The sequence below is a fragment of the Podarcis cretensis genome (genome assembly GCF_951804945.1).
Source record: "Podarcis cretensis genome assembly, chromosome: 2".
NCBI lineage: Eukaryota > Metazoa > Chordata > Lepidosauria > Squamata > Lacertidae > Podarcis > Podarcis cretensis.
In genome coordinates this window covers 52,272,192-52,289,245 of record NC_137171.1, presented here as the reverse complement: position 1 = coordinate 52,289,245, position 17,054 = coordinate 52,272,192, and the positions used below count along the sequence as shown (strand labels likewise).

Below are 17,054 nucleotides of genomic sequence, written 5' to 3'. Positions count from 1 at the left end.
GGGGGGAAGGCTCTTTCCATGCATGGCAATTTTAGGCCTCTGGTGAGAGCAGAAGAGACTTGAAGGGGCTAGTGGAATGGGGGGGGGAGGTTTAAAAGTGGCATTTGGATGAAAAGTGGTACAGTACACTTTCCTCCTCAGAAAAACCCAACCTCATATCCATGTAAGAAAGGCACAGGGAGACAGAAATGAACACTCATGTATTATTTTCAATTTGATTTTTGCAAATGGAAAAAAATGTATAAAATCCATCCAAATATTAAACAAGATACAGGAAGTTACAAGATCCAGTTTTACACCAATATAACAAATCATTTCGTAAGAAAGATAGGGGGAATTCTAAAGATGTTTTATCAACATTGTAAAAGCATGAAGGATTCAAAATCAGTGAAGAAAGGGCTGTTGAGGAGGGGGGAATCAGTGAGAATTTCAATCAGAGAAAAGTTGCTATCTTTCCAACACCATAGCAGAGTGAAATTTTCACACAGACATACTGGGCAGATGAAGGCTGTAATCCAAGGGGTGGGGGGATGTAACCTGTGGCCCTCCAGATGGACTTTTGTCAGCTCCAGCCAGGTGAACCCACTATAGGGGTGTGTGGGACCTGCGACAAATCACGATGTGGGGCCCCTCGTTGCCCTCACCTTGCCCCTTTTCCTCTTCCTGCTGATGGTGGTCATGGCAGCCTCTCTCCTGGCTTACTTTTTGTTGTGGTGGTGGTGCCACCACACTGAAAGCAACAGCAGCAGCGGTAAGGCTCTCCCAGCTCCTTGCCTCCCCTCTAGGAAGGGAGGATGTGAAGAGCCTTGGCAGGTTGACAGGAGGGCTGGTCAGCTGGCAGTGCTGCTAGCCATGGCTGCCAATACTAGATGAAATCCCCCACCAAATAGCAAGGCCTGGGTCAGGCTCCCCACCACCACCAACACCACCACCACCACCAAAGAGATGGCTAGTGGTCAGGGATGATGTGAGTTGTAGCCAAATAACACCTGGAGATTCACCATCCCTGCTGTAATTCTGTATCCTTTTACCTAAAAGTAAACTCCATAGAATTCAATTAGACTTACTTCCAAGTAAATATGTGCAGATTTGTGTCATTTAGTCACAGTGTCTTGATATGACACTTCCACATTTTTCAAAGGTCACCCTTAAAAGATCACACATTATTCCAGCAACAAAATATCCACCCCCAAACTGTAACATGGAAATTCTTAAGTGTTTATTTTAAGAAGTGCAGCAAAACCTAGAGAACACACAGCCAATGTGCATTCATATCTAGGCGATATAAAATGTACAAAGCATGCAACTAATTATCACTTGATTCATATATCAAAGGACTATTTGAGGTCTAATGAAATTATAGATCTTGCTGTAGTTCTCAATGTCAACAGCATATTAAAAACTACTACTAGCAGTATTTCTGCCTTTCCCCCAATCATTGCAGGCACACACAAACAATTGTTTTATACTTAAGATTGAAATGCACCTGTAGAAAACATCTGTGCTGCAACCTTGTCTCGTTTTTTACAGGGCTGTACCAATCCTCCTTGGCAAATGTTGGCAATCTAAAATAATTTTAAAGATAAGCAAACAATTGAAAAATATGTACAAGGATTTAGATTCCACATACTGGGGGCGAAGTCCTATGTTCTTGGCATTTGTGTCTTTCAAAATTATGCTCATCCATCCAGGTTACTGGAGTGCCTCATTCTCTCCTCTTTCAATCCAGACATTCTAACCTGGGCAGGTGGGGTAGTAAATGCTTCAAAAGGCAGAAGGAAGTAACAAAAAAATGCAGCAATAGATAGCGATAATCATCTTCTGCTGCATATTGCAGTTCACAATTCATTCGTTCTGCTTTTGTCCTGCTGCCTTATGCCATCTATAAATGCTAACACTGTTCAGTTTCTGAAAAGAAGAGAAACCATTTTAACATCCCAGAAGATTAATAGAAATAGATCGTTCTATTTTACTGTTGTTCAGAATGATCTCAATATCCAGGCTAGGGTTTTTCATGCACAATTTTTGTCAAAGACAACATGATTGTCCATTTTGATTGAAAAGAAAAATCTACTTTGCATAATTAGTTTTCGCCTTGACCAGCACCTGTGAGAATTTAAAAATAATTATACTAGTCAGATCCATAGGATTTGGTTTTACAACAAAAATCATTTTCAGAGGATGTAGTGTAGGAAACCCCACCCACCTGTCAATGCTGCCATCTTTCAAGACACACAGAGTGCAATCTGAACCTTACATTTTGATGGCTGGCAGAGTAGCGGGAGAGGGCTAGAATGCTGCATAGATTCCTCACCAGTGGCTTTTGCCAGCAGAGAGGAGTGTTGCTGGGGGGGCTCTGTCATAGCTGAGTTCCAAGCTATGCCAGGCAGATGGTCATCTCCCACTGACAGTACTTTCGATTGCAGTAGGGCATAGAAAGCCCCAAAGGTGTGTTTCAGGGCTGGTAGACCTTTGGATGTAACACCGGGTGGGTCCTCTGCTCCATACCTCCCCAGCCCCTTGTTAGGATTGCTCTACTAGATTTGTTTGCTCTTTTACAAAGTCTTCAATTAACTAATTAAAGTGGCATGTACCAATGGAAAACGATACAAAGGAGGAAAATGGATAGCAGTGGCGTTTTTATTCTTTGCTTCATCTCACAGGACCTGGAGGAGAGTTGCTTTGTTACTGCATCTTCCCTAGCTGGATCTTCTTCCAGGCTTCAGAGGCAGTGAAAATACAGGAATCCAGAATCCCAGCCACTGTGAAGGTTCCTCCAACGATGGCACAAATCTGACATGTTGAAAGAAACAAAAAAACGGGTTGGTGTAAGGAAGATCAAGTTGGTCCTCAAGCGTACAGAGGTCCTCCTTGGTTTCCATTTAGCTATTTTCAGGCAGCCTATAGAATCATAGAACTGTAGAGTTGGAAGGCACCACAAGGGTCATCTAGTCCAACTGCCTGTAATGCAGGAGCCTTTTGCCCAACGTGGGTCTCAAACCCACAACCCTGAGATTAACAGTCTCATGTTCTACTGACTGAGCTAGGAAGCTAAGTGTAAGATCATTCAGAGAGCTGGGCAATAAGTAGAACCCCATTTCCCACATTCAGATCCACAGCCTATTCATAAATACCATGACCAAAAAAAGGTGACCTTGTTATTAGTTATCACACCCCTAAACAAATCCTCACTACTCTTGGCTCAATCCTCTGTTTTCTACCCTTTAACTTTTGTCATAAGAACGTAAGGTGAACCTGCTGGATCAGACAAAATGGCCCACCTAGTCCACCATGGGGTGTTAGGGGAGGGGTAGTACCTCTGGTGGGGGGCACTTTGTGCTCCTTCTGGGGCACTTTTGGCTCCTAGAAGCTGCCCTAGGAACAGCATTTGGAGAATGAATTCACTATTAGTATATTGGATGTGTTTTCGACGGGTGTGCTGATCCTATGATGAATTTCTTTCCTGGTTCTCGCCCAGGGTCCAACAAACTCTCACAAACGTCTCACAATGAGAAGAGTTCATGGAAACAGCAGACATCACCCTAGTCTCTCCCTTTCAAGACTTGCTTTCTATGGGCAGGCCCAAGGTGGATGGTACTTCCTCAGGCCACCCACAGCTGTGTCCCATTCAGCTGCACTCTCCACACACAGTTTCAGGTACAGCAAGTTTGTTGAGTTTCCCAGGGGATGGGGAAAGTGCACCCCACCCCCACTCCCAGCTCTTTCTTCACCCTCTGCCCTCTCCTCCTCCAGCTTGTGAGCTTAATCACCACTCTGTGGATTCTTCTGCACACTGAACCCCCATATCTTCTTAACTTCCTTATCAGTTATCTGTTTCTAGTGTGCACAGCACCATACAGTCCTTATCCCAAGCACCTTCATAGCAGATTGATGTTGGGAATTTTTTCAGATTTCCCAAATGGGGAAATGATTATGTTTCAAGGCAAATCCAACACTTTAGCCACTATATTTAACAGAGGGCGAAGGGTGAGTCTCCCTGTGGACCTCAGCAACTCTTACCATCCCTTGGCCATGTTGGCTATGGCCGATGGGAGATACCCACAGTTCCCCGCCCTGGACAAGTGAGATTTAAAATGGATAAGTAGCAAAATATAAGCAGAGTTAATCCAGGTGAGAAAAAAGTTCAAGAAATTCTCAAAATTAAGAAACAGGAGGTCAAGGATCATGTTCTAGGGACAGTAAAACTCAAGAAGAATAGACTTTGGACAGATGGGAAACAAGACATTCAGGAAGGAATTACTCCTTTGAGACTGCAATCCTGTGCACATTACCTGAAAGTAAGTCCCAATGAACTTAATAGGAGGAGATAGTATAGGAATGGGCTGTAAAGCAGATCAATAAAATGAGCTGTAAACCTTTCACAGAGGGGAAGCCAAGCCCCCTTGTCACCACATAGATCTATTAGCATGTGACACAGGGGACAGCAGCCAAAGAGAACAGTGGCCAAGTTTGAAATGGAATTAGGAAGCATGAGTAAACAGGACTTTAATAGCAAGCAGCAGCAAGGGAGGAATTGCTCCTTTCTATGTGTATTTTTAACTTAGGCATATGTATCCAATGAGCCCAGCAAAATGGGAAGATGTTTCAGTTACAAAAAGTCTCGGTAAATTTATTTTCCGCAGCACAGCTGACATTCTCAGAACTGAAAACCACAAAAAGGGCAGAGGAAATAAACCCCTGTACAACTGAATTTCTTTTTTTAAAAAGAAATGGGTATGGCTTCCACCATCACTCCTCTGTTTCTGCTATTTCCCTTGCCCCCACCCTGTTCTCCTCTTACAGTGATGCAAACTTACTTTTCAGGGAGAATGACACCAGAATGAGTTGGGTAATTTCAATCCATGTGGATCAGCTGACACAAGACGTTTTATACCGCAAGTAGGGAGGAGGGAATGTACTTTTTGCATTGAGGGCAGGAAAATATGACTTCAGAGCAGCAAATACAAGAAGAAAAACACACACAGAGAAAAACATATTCATCTGTGCGGCTCTGCACCACTGATTACTTATGACTCACACATACCTGGCATCTGCTTAGTCTCTGCCTTCCCTGCATGCACTTATAAAAAAAATTAAAGGTAGACGCATTCAGCAATTGAGAGAGGGGAAGGCAGAATCCTCCTCCTCCTCCTCCTTCTTTAAGAGAAATAAAAACTCTCATCAAAGAGGCTAGGAATGAGGTTTTGTGGATGCACCCCCTTGGTCTAGACAGCTGTGCCTTGTTGGTTCCAGAAAATAAGGCATACAAGTGATGCATCTTTTAGTGCTTGGTGCTGAGCACTCACTACTCAAAAGCACAACAGATGGCCTCATCTTACCCATTTTGTACTTGGCTACACATATTTTGGTGGAATTTCCGGCCAGTAAAGTGTTGGCAAGACTCATCCCTGCCATCTTTTAGATGTCTCCTTAAAAAACTTGTGTTATTCAAGCAGGCCTTTGCAATGTGAATTTACTTTTACCAACCAGTGTTTATTGATGTATTTACTGACGTTTTTATTTATCCAATTGTAATTTTGTATGCTGTATATCACCTTGCTGTGTTTTTATAAAAGCGTGGTCTATAAATGTTTTAATAAATAAAAATAAAATAAATCCAGAAGTAGTAGACAGCGGATAGGTGCTCTCTCATTCCTCTTATATATAGCCAGCAAATATGTGGGCACAACAACACTTTTGTTTAGTGGCGCTGTTCCTTCCCCAACTATTTTACTAACAGCTTTTGTGTGCGCCAAGACAAACCCTTTGTGTGCCTTAAGAACAATCATGGAAATTGTATCCAAAACAGCCAGTCCGCACATTTATGTCACTCCTACTATAAACAAATACACACAAAATGCGACGGAGCTGCACCCAGATGACCAGGCATACATGCACATCAACACTATTCCTCCTGACAGCCCTGCTTAAAGTTCCCACAGAGAGAGACACTAAAAAGGTCCATTCCCTTCTGAGGTAACAATAGGAAGTTTTACATTTCCAAACCTGGATAAATTCTCTCACGGCCTGGTAGGGTCTTTTCCCACCTATGCTCATGAGAACACATTTAAAAACACTTCAGTGTTTCTGTGACAGTTGTATGGGTGCAGCCTGGTAAACAAGCTACCCAACAAAAGGAACAGCAGGTGCTCCTTCCATGGGCCTCCTTTGTAGCTTTTAACTAAGCATCTGCTGCTTAACAAGATTCAGGGTGCTTCTGAGGCCTGCCCCTCTTGACAATAACTCCAGCTGCCACAAGTGGATAATCTCTGGCTGGGCCAGAAGGCTGCAGCCTCTCCACAGCAATGACGGCTAGCCAGTCTCCAAGGCAACCATGATGCAGAAGGGCAAGCGGGCAGCATTAGCAAAGACTGGGATGGCAGGAGTGACGGTGGCCCAGAGAGCCATTGAGCTGGGCTGGATAACTACATCTTAATATATAACAGCCCCGCCTGCCCCACTCCAGTGTCCATTCTTAAAAAGATGGCTGGTGTCTCAAAATGGTGGAAGTGAGGAGCTTATGTATACAAGGCATGAATATATCCTGATGGGCAATTTCTAGTAGCAATAGAAAAGGGCTGTTACCATTAAAACAAGGCACTTAATACCAGAGCCCAGACTGTGCAAGAGACAAGAGCTATTCAACTGGATAAAGAACTTTGGTCGTCGAGTTTGGTATTAGGGTTCTTTTCTGACCCTGTCACATGAGCTGCACTTGCATGCACACATATATAAGACATGTCAGCTACGGAGAAATAGAGAACATGATGTAATGGAAACTTACTGTTGTGATGAACCTGTACAAGGGCTGTCGCCTTTCTGTGTATTTCACTGTGATAGGACTGAGGTCATAGCGAAACCAGATGGCTGGAATGATGCGGCCTGTATGGCTGTATGCTACGTACTCCTGAAAAAGATTCATATAAGGTGGAACTGAGTTATAATCTCCATTTAGAGATGGTTTGAGAACCAGTGGCTTGCCTAAGATTACCTAAGGCAGGGATGTGGAACCTTTTTCCAGTTGAAGGCTGTATTCCTTATGTATTCTTGAGGGCAGAGCAGGATCTGGTGTTGGCCAGAGTAAAAAGAGGCTGGGGCATCTCATTTTTTATCTGCCACCCCTTTTCCCTCTCGGATTTTCCCTCATTGCCACTCACATGAAATTAGTCAGAGTCATATGTGGCCCTCAGGCCGCAAGTTGTCCACCCCTGACCTAAGGAGCTCATAGCAGAAATGAAATCTGAACTAGGGACTTTGTAGTCTACAGATCAGTCTCTTAGCCACTATGTTACACTAGCTCATAATGGATTAGTGGTGGGACAAATGACCAGCTCATTGCACATTCTAAAATGTCTGCTCAAAATGGCCATTAATAAAAGGTAAAGAACAACGTAATAAGGTTACTATCTTATACTAGAAGTAGAGAGAATCATGCCTACCCCTCAAAAAGAACCCTCTGGCAAACATGAGACTACCTCGAGACTGGGAAGAAACAGTTTCATTTTCCCCCTGAATCCCATCCAATTGGGATAGATTCAAGCAACCTTTCTGCTCCTTCCTGAGCTTATATTTAGCATCCGCCCCACTTGGATATTCATGCACACCCAGCCCACATTTGGAGACCTTGATGTATTAAAAAAAAACAGCATGAAAAATTATGAGCAGCTCAATATTCTGAAAACATGTCACATCAAAAGAAACACCACGTGTGGGTATCTATCCCAAGTTATTCAGGCTGGAATGAAAAGAGTAAGCACACTAAAAAGGTGTTAACCTCCTCCACTCGAAAACAAGCCATTTTGCTCCAGACCCTCAATCTTATATTGCCTTACTGCTTGAAAAATTGGGAGCTGAGGGGTAAGTAATGGGAATAGAATATATACATCTCCCCTAAAATTCATGAACCCAACCATGCTTTAGGCATACGTCAGGGGTGGGGAACCTCTGCCTCCGCAGGCTTCTGAACTACAATTTCCATCAGCCCTGGCAACCATGGCATGACCAGGAATGGCGGGAGTTGTAGTTCAGCAGCATCTGGAGAGCCCAAGGTTCCCTACACTGGCTATACAGAATTACCAATAGCAAACCAAGAAGTAGGAAATAGGTGAATCAGTCTGTTTCCAGTCTGAGTCTCTTTCACGGGTATCCACCTGTCAGTCCATTCTGTCCCATTCTGCGTTAATCACCTATGAAATAGCTACATGAAAATGCACATTCAAAGTGTAATTTTGAAACCTACTTTCTCTCCAAACGTGCACTTCTAAAATATTTTCTTTCCAAACAGGAAATCTATTTAGATACAGTGTATGTATTTGATAAGCTTTTTGATCAGAGAACTGCATCTGGTGGATTACGAAGTTTCAACCTAGGAGTTGTGGATCAGATCAGATCAAATTCCTCAAGCATCCTTAGTATACAATGGCACCTCCGTTTCATTATCAGTTCTTCGCTTTTCCAGCAGGGGCTGCTATTGCACTCACTTCAAGCACAAGGAAGCACAACAAGTAAGAGCGACCGTGGAAATGGGACCTACAACAGAAGGCTCATCCAGTAGGGTGTGCTGCTGCATCAAGCACTTTCTACCAAAGGATATACTACTGCATGCTTACCTTACTGGCTACAGTATACTGGTATGAGTACCGTTGCTTGCCACTCATGTCTTCATACACCGTGGGAACAATTTTCAATATATAATCATAGGATGCAAGGGCTGCGTGAACAAGAGAGAAAGCTGAAACCCCCAAAAAGTCACAGCACAAGACTATGCTCAGAAATGCATCCCTGAAATGGGCAGCTTTAAAAGTACAGCTTTTTCTTTTTAAAATCAAAATTGGCTTAACCCAGTCAATTCATTCCTTGCAGGGAACAATACACTTTTGTCCTTCTGCATTTTCCTCAACACAGAAGTCGTACCTGACCAACACACAGAAGAACATATCCAGTCCACAGATATGAAGGTACACAAACAAGACTTTGGGAATGTGCCACAACCTTTTTTTTTTTTAATTAGCAGATGTTTCAAGACACTCACTGCACCTTTTTGATGTACTGTAAAAAGCTGGTATGGGCAACCATTGGCAAGGATTATTCTGAGTTGGCGCTTACAACCCTACTATAGTTTACCAGAAGCAGTGGCACCCACCCCCAACTTGGACAGTCACTCCAGAATGAATGGGGCACAGTTGTGGGCAGTCTGAGAAGTACCACCCACCTTGGGCTTGCCCAGAAAAAGCAAATCTACAGTGAGAGACTAGGGCGATGTCTGCTGTTACCAGGAACTCTTCTGGTATTCCTGCATTGCAAGGGGTTGGACTAGATGACCCTTGGGTACCACAGAATCATAGAATCATAGAGTTGGAAGAGACCACAAGGGCCATCGAGTCCAACCCCCTGCCAAGCAGGAAACACCATCAGAGCACTCCTGACATATGGTTGTCAAGCCTCTACCTTCCAACTCTAAGATTCTATGATTGTTAGATTTTTGTGGGTGAGCTGAGAGTTTGTTTGGACAATGGGTGAGAACCCAAAGGCTGAGAGGGAGGGTGTGTCAGAAGGAAAATGAATTGATATTGACTGATATATATTAATAACTTTGTATTAACATTTTCATATGTAACTGTGTATTTTTGTAACATTTTGTTTTAAGTTGTCTATTGCTGCTTCAGTTTCTTTGTATGCTGCTTAGAGATATTTTTAATATATTAAACAGTATAGAAATTAAATATACAATCGATCAGTCAATCAGAAAGATACTATGGCTAATGGTATCAAAAGCCACTGAGAGATCAAGGAGAATTAACAGGGGCACATTTCCCCCTGTCCCTCTTCCAACAGAGGGCATCCTACAGGGCGACCAAAGCAGTTTCTGTGCCAAAACTGGACCTAAGCGCCAACTGAAATGGATCTAGAAAATTAGTTTCCTCCGAGGGCTGGCTGATAGGATGAGCACAATACTCCAGGTTGGAGAGAGGACTGGCACACTATATAGTTTATTTCCCTACACTCAGTCCTTCCCATTGGGATTAAAACATTCAAGCACTATTTTTATTTCATATATTGTATCCTTGGCAATGGTTGCTTTCATGGATAATCAAGCCAAAAGTAGGAAAGCAACCACTCAGTCTCAACAGCACCTGACAGCACAGAGAAAGAATGTCCTGGGATAAAGCTTTTAAATACATCTTCATGGGGCAGAGAGGGAAATAGGGGGCAAGAGTTTCCCTCTGCTGTGTGTTCCATGGAGTAGGAAATACACTGCAAGTAATGCTAAGATGTAGAGCAGCAAATACAGACTGCAGAAGTGTTCTACATGCCCAATTTAGACTAAGTCATGATAGCCGATAAGTAAACACTGAGGAAGGAAATACCAAAAATTAAGATGTTGGTTAGGATCAGGCTCATTTCCTGGCTATGACACAGACACTCTTAAAAACCTTGCAAGTCTGTCTCTCTTTGCCCTGCCTCCTTTCTGTATCTAGGTATTTATATCAAATATTTTCAAGTTACTTTTCCACTAAAAGTCACCAGAATGATTATATACAGCCAAAATTAAACTGCTAAGAAAGAATACATTAAAAAAAAAATATGGAGGGTAAGGAACAGCCATAGCAGGGCCTCTGAAGCTGAACTTAAAAGAGCAGTCAGCTTCACAGAGACCACTCAGTACCCAAATTCTCTAGGATGTTTAGGAATCATATATCCATGGTGGAGGAGCACACCAACACTTCAGAAGACCAACTGTTCCCTGTAACTTTTGTTATAAGCAGGCAAACTGTGTTTTTTTTTAATCTGGGCATCTCTGTTCTATAGCCAGGGAAAAGGGGAAATCAAATTAATTTATCCCTATAGCCACTGTAATATTATTTGGTAACAACCCAGCTATATAAAGAACATAAATAAAAACTAACAATTTTCAGAGGGGTGGCAGTGCTAGTCTGCTGTGACGCGGTAAAAAGATAAAGGTGTCTGATGACACGGTAAAAAGACTAAGAAGATTTGACGTATGTTTTTGTGGACTAGAGTCCACTTCGTCAGATGTATGCAGCGTAATCCTCAGTTGCACACTACATCGGTCTATCTATACACACACGCACCCCAAACATGCACACAAAGGGTGGGTCTGAACAGAGACAACGGTTTCCTTTCCCACTACAGATGTCAATTACCTCATCATTACCAAGCTGATTGTTTTATCGCCTATGACTACCGCTGTAAAAGGGCCACCATCCTTATCTTGCATACATATATTCTAGCTCTAACTGGATTGTCACTGTCTGCCCTTTTTTGCATTCACTTCTCTATGACCTCACTGCCTACTATTCTCTCCCCACCCCCTCCCACTTATCACCATGTATGCCTTTCATTACAGCCTCTAGTTCACAAAAATGTTTATAAAATTTGTAAGTCTCTAAAGAGCCGTGCACTCGTTGGCTGTGTATATACACCATACATTTAAAGCACATGACTCCCCTCCCCCCCCCGGCAGAGGCTTGGGAACTGTAGTACACTACTCACATGGCACCTTGACAAACTACAGTTCCCAGGGTTATTTGGGGAAAGTCATACCTTTTAAATATATGGTGTGTACAGTTTTCATGTCCCTGTAATTAAATAAAATTTGGCTAGCTCCTACCAGTCTTGCCAATCAAGGCATCTTTACTAACCCCAAATAAGACCCTGCAAAACACAGTGTACGTACGGTTTGAGCTGAGCTTGTCTGCTCCCTCCAACGCATTGAATGCTCCATGAATGTTCTGGACCTGGAGAGGGAAAGAGCATAGAATTAACTTTTGTATTACGTTTGTTCTTTTATACTTCCAGAGACAACCTAGCTTATAACAGTGGAAGCTTCAACACTGCAGGTAGAAGGAGAGGCAAGGAGCTTAAAGTCATTTTGTGCAATTTAATTTTATGTTATCTCTCATCCTCTCTGGGCAATAGGTTTTTCACATTTGCACTGACCTTGCATGTGAAATATACTACAGTGCAGCCTATCAACACAAGTAAAGAATTTTGCAAATAGCAGAGCTCTTTCTCACTCTTTTCCAATAGCCCTGAGCCTACAAACCATCCAATATAAGAAAGAACTTCACAGACCAACAATGGGACCTGAAGACAGAAGCCTTTCTCCACCTAAAGAGATGAGGCAAGTGGCCACTAGGGAAAGGGCCTTTCAAAAGTAGTGCCTCAGTTATGAAATGCCCTCCCCAATAAGGCTCACCTAGTACATACTAAAGCTATGTACACATTAGCAGCTTAAAATGCAGCAGGGTCACCACACCGTCCGCCCCCCATGTTCTAAGTCATATTTTTACATTACTCTCTACACACACAGAGATAGCGGGGGTGGGAACGTCTTCATCCTTTTTTGTTTTCGCATACCAGCAACCTTCCCCCCTCTCCCCAGCAAACTTCTATTCAATGAAGCTGTCGTCTACACATGTGCTGACATCTGCGCATGCACAACAGCTGTCTCAAATGTACCCACCGCAGCTTATCTGCAGCCGACAAATTCAAATTAGGTGGAAGCTGATTTGAGGGGAAACGCATCAAACAACAGGATTTCTCTAGAAACTGCAAGATACATTCGGATTGCAGCTAACTTCATGTGCGCTTGGCCTCAAACACCAGAAGTAGGGGTGCAGTGAAGCCTGAGTAAATGGTAACTCTCCCGCTTATTATGTATCCAGTGCACTCTGATTGCAGGTCTGTACACAGCATTAGCCACAATATACATCTATCCTGTCGTCTCTTGACAAACACTGCACTTGGAAGTGCTTCCCCCCAAACCAGCTTCAATCCAATCTGAAAATGTAAGCCAAATGAATACATCCACACCCCTCTCCACTCACTGATGTGGACAGACAGTGGGCAAATTAGAAACACAATCAACAATTCTGATGTGTACAATGACAGACAAATGAAATTTGAAATGCAGCTTAAAAAAAATAACCTCATTGTTGTTTTAAAACAGTAACGTACACAGGACCCAAGATGTTTTCAATGAAGATTGAAATGCCAAATGAAGATTTTTTTAAAAAAAAAAAATATATCCATGCTTTATTCCCTCATACAAACCTGCCCAGGTTTTGAGATCTTTGGGGGAAGCCTTTCGCTTGGTCCTACCACCCTCATAGACATGCTTGGTGGGATGCAAGAGAGGACCTTCTCAGTGGCTGTTCCCAAACTTTGGAACTTCCCCACTAGAGAAGCTATCTCCTTATTCTTCTTCCACCAGCAGGTGAAGACTTTTTTCCCCAACAGGCTTTCAGGAACTAACTGCTTTTAATGAAAGGGCTTGTGCTGTGCTGTTTTTATTGTAATTATTGATATGTTTTAAACAGACTTTATATATGTGTATAGTTTTAATTCTATCAATGTTTAATTGTTTTTCTACAATCAATTTATGTCTTTAGAGGTTGTTGTTTTTATCTTTAAGCTGCTTTGAGTCCTGTCAGGATAAAAGGTGGCGTACAAGTAAATAAATAAATAAACAATAATGACAAAGCTCTAGTGTATTCTTGTCTTTGGAGCAAATTATTTTTAGCAGGGAGCTTAAATGCTGTTTTAGAATGATTTTATGTTGTGTGGGCTTTTACATAGGCATTCTTATTAATCTAATATGACAAATTTAATAAATTAGAATATTTTATTGTTTTAAACTTTGTGTGACTACCTTATGTTTAATGGGTGGTCAATAAAAATCAAAACATATAAACAATATAAAATTAATGGAAACCCACAAAACACCTCCTCCATTATTAGTACTCACATCACCCCCAGTTCAGCTTCCTTGTAATTACACACAAGCCTCATGCAATTACAACAAAAGGGGCAAGTGACACAAGGGTGACAAATGTAACTGGATGGCACATCTGGGTCTTCTATGGTGCTACTCAAATTATTAGCATCGAGAGGCTTTACCCTGTACCAAGCGACACAGTGACAACTGAAGGATTATACAGAAAGATGACCGCAACTCTTTCTCACAGGACCTCATTCACAGATGTGCTATCAGAACAGCTTAATAAGAAGCAGCATTTCTGAACAGAGCTGATCTCAGCTCTATGGGTCAGGGGAGTTCATCTTCCCCCAGGAGGGCAGAATTATAAGCACGATCTTGTCTGAAATATGTAGCATTCATCAAAGATAGCGTGCTAGTATTAATTCAAGGCCATTATTTGATTCAGGTCTCATGACTTCAAGTCTTAAGGACAGAAAACAAAAAAGGGTTCTTTTGGTACAACTTTAAGGTAGCTTTCTTTCTCTAATACTTACTTTCTTACTTATTAAATACATTTATATCCTGCCCTTCCTCCCAAAGAAGCCCAGGGCAGATACAATTTATTTATTATTTTTTAAAAGAAGCACAATTAAAAGCATCTAAAACATTTAAACAACAACAACAGACAACGTAAAACATTTTTAAAAAAATTAAGAACAGATGTGACCAAATAATATACTGTATCTGACTAGACCCACTGGAACAGAAAAGTTTACAGTAGGTAGAGCGAAGGCACCTACCTGTTGTCAATTACGCCCTTACAACATTCAAATGATCAATTCTCCCCCACACTTCAGAAACGTCAGCTAATGAGCTTTCATCTAACACTCATGATGCACAGTCAGAATAGGTAAGAGTAGGCTAGATGGACGAACAGTCTGACCTCTTGTAAGGCAGGTTTCTGTGTTCACTGAAGTAAAAAACTTCAGCATGGCAGTAACTGCTTTTTCCCTATGCCATAATATTCTACAGGTGAAACGAGCAAGGCAACCGGCAGGGTGAAGGGCAGGTGTGGGAGGGTGGCCATGCACATGGAAACACCAGCTTGATTCAGGAACAAAATGTACACAGAGGCAGCGGGTATTTTCTGAAACCAATTTGGAAGGGATGGGTTCAGGTAAATACCCATTGCAGAGGTGTGCCTGAGCATTACATAATGGAATCACTCCCAAGGTGCTTTAAGGAATGTGAAGGCAAAATCCCACTGGATCTTAAAAGCTGCTGAATAATGCTGCTGGTTCTGTGATGGCGTTTTGAGGATGTTTCCACATTTTTAGCTTACTGATATTGTTTTTAATGGTTGGTGGTGTTGTACATCGCTGTTGTATTTTTTTTTTTTTTAATAATTTTTATTCATTTTTCAGACAGATAACAAAAACAATATAGATCAATATAGCTTCAAAATCATCATTTCATACCCTTCTTTCTTTTGACTTCCCCATACCTCCCCATCCCTGCATCCTTGTTTAATGGTTCTTTAGCAACCCTTAGGTCCATTGTACATCGCTGTTGTAAGGCAAGCTGCCTTGAGTGCCCACAGATGGGCCAAATAAGCTGATATTTTAATGGTTCTCATGGAAGCTAAGGGCAAGAACCAGACGAGTGTTAGAAAGGTTTTTGAGGAATAGGTGTGTGTGAAGCAAGTGTAATGAAATGCCTGTGTCGATTAGCCAAAATTGCAATGAGAGTATGGTTTTAAAAGCATGGCTGGTACGTGTGGTGAGTAGGTGGTGATGGCAAATACTACTGCAACTCTTGCGAAGTGAAGTCTTTGAAAAGTAGGTGAAGAGGGTGGTGTACAGTGAGACATCCCCATTGTGAAACTGAGAGTTATGTAACAACATTACAGAGGATACCGGCCACGGGGCAAGTATGTGCTTTTCCTCAACCAAGGCCGATTAGAAAGAGAGAGATGGTAAAAGAAATCTCTCTTTCCAGCCTCTGTTCTCCGTAAGAGCATAGGAATAGAGGAAGGATTGTAGCAGCCGTCCTAAAACTGAAGTCCCCATTTTGCTAGATTACAACTCCAATCCTCCCAGGACACTGGCCATGTGACCATTCGGATGATAGGGGTTGCAGGCATCAACATATGGGGACTCGAGTCTGGGGAAGGGGCACTAATGAGTGACATGGTAACGTTCACAACAGTTGAATCCAAACCTCAGTTGTATAGCAATCCCAGCCAGCACCTGGGGTGGAGCACTTTTTAAGAGATCGCCCAAAGTTGTTCAGCTTTTTGGGGAAACGTTGCCTTGGGGAACATTGCCTAAACTTAACTGGCTTCTTGAAGGACAGGCAGTGGCTGCACTCATGCCGCCTAGCTACCCCTGTGACGCCCTGCAGCCCACCTGCTGCTCTCCGTGATGGTTGGTGCACCCTGCCCCCCCTTTCTCCACTACTGCCAAACCTTCACTGCTGAAAACATCTAGATTTGGGAAAGGGCATGGAAGGAGACTGTCTGTGCTGACGACTCCTACTTTTGACTGAAATACTTCTCTTCGGCAGAGACAAAGCAGAGTCTGGTGGTTTCTCTGACAGTCCCCATTCCCAAGGATATCACTCCCACACGTGTCACCAAGGCACAACCACACAAATATAGTAGTGTGAATGTCAGCTACTATTCCTAAGATATAGGAATAAATGCAGAACAGAAAATAAACCAGGCAGCGAGCATCCCCTGGCAAATGTGAATGAGCAGAGAGCCCACTGAACAATTTATAGAATAAGGAAGCTACAGCCTGAACCCTTTACGCTAGCAAATGATTTGAAGCATTGCAGCACGCTCCTCCCACCAAAAAATGCAGAGTACAGAGCCTAGATAAGAATAAAAAAACAAGAAACACAGAATATGACTGTCAAGAAAAGGAGGGAATGGATGGTATGCAATCCAACATCATAAGGCTGTTGCTGCAACTGGTGCTTATTAATGTAGTTGTACCTCATAAGTCGAACAGAATCTGTTACGGAGGTCCGTTCACTTCCAATACATTTGGAAACCAAGGCATGGCTTCCGATTAACAAATATTGTGTACTGTGTCCAGTTCTGGGCACCACAGTTCAAGAAGGACACTGACAAACTGGAACGTGTCCAGAGGAGGGCAACCAAAATGGTCAAAGGCCTGGAAACGATGCCTTATGAGGAACGGCTAAGGGAGCTGGGCATGTTTAGCCTGGAGAAGAGCAAGTTCAGGGGTGATATGATAGCCATGTTCAAATATATAAAAGGATGTCACATAGAGGAGGAAGAAAGGTTGTTTTCTGCTGCTCCAGA

At 42.5% G+C, this 17,054-nt stretch overlaps 1 protein-coding gene across 1 annotated transcript in view; it reads right to left on the bottom strand.

Moving 5' to 3' along the window:
* Positions 1-2,622: 2,622 nt before the first annotated feature.
* The window catches only part of ERGIC1 (endoplasmic reticulum-golgi intermediate compartment 1), an 80,346-nt gene continuing 65,914 nt past the window's right edge, over positions 2,623-17,054 (bottom strand). The window contains exons 7-10 of the mRNA XM_079964885.1: positions 11,699-11,759; positions 8,610-8,710; positions 6,785-6,907; positions 2,623-2,793 (exon numbers count right to left, since the gene is read on the bottom strand). Of these exons, the coding sequence (XP_079821011.1) occupies positions 2,686-2,793; positions 6,785-6,907; positions 8,610-8,710; positions 11,699-11,759 (393 nt within the window). The 3' untranslated portion in view covers positions 2,623-2,685. The remainder of the gene's footprint in view (positions 2,794-6,784; positions 6,908-8,609; positions 8,711-11,698; positions 11,760-17,054) is intronic.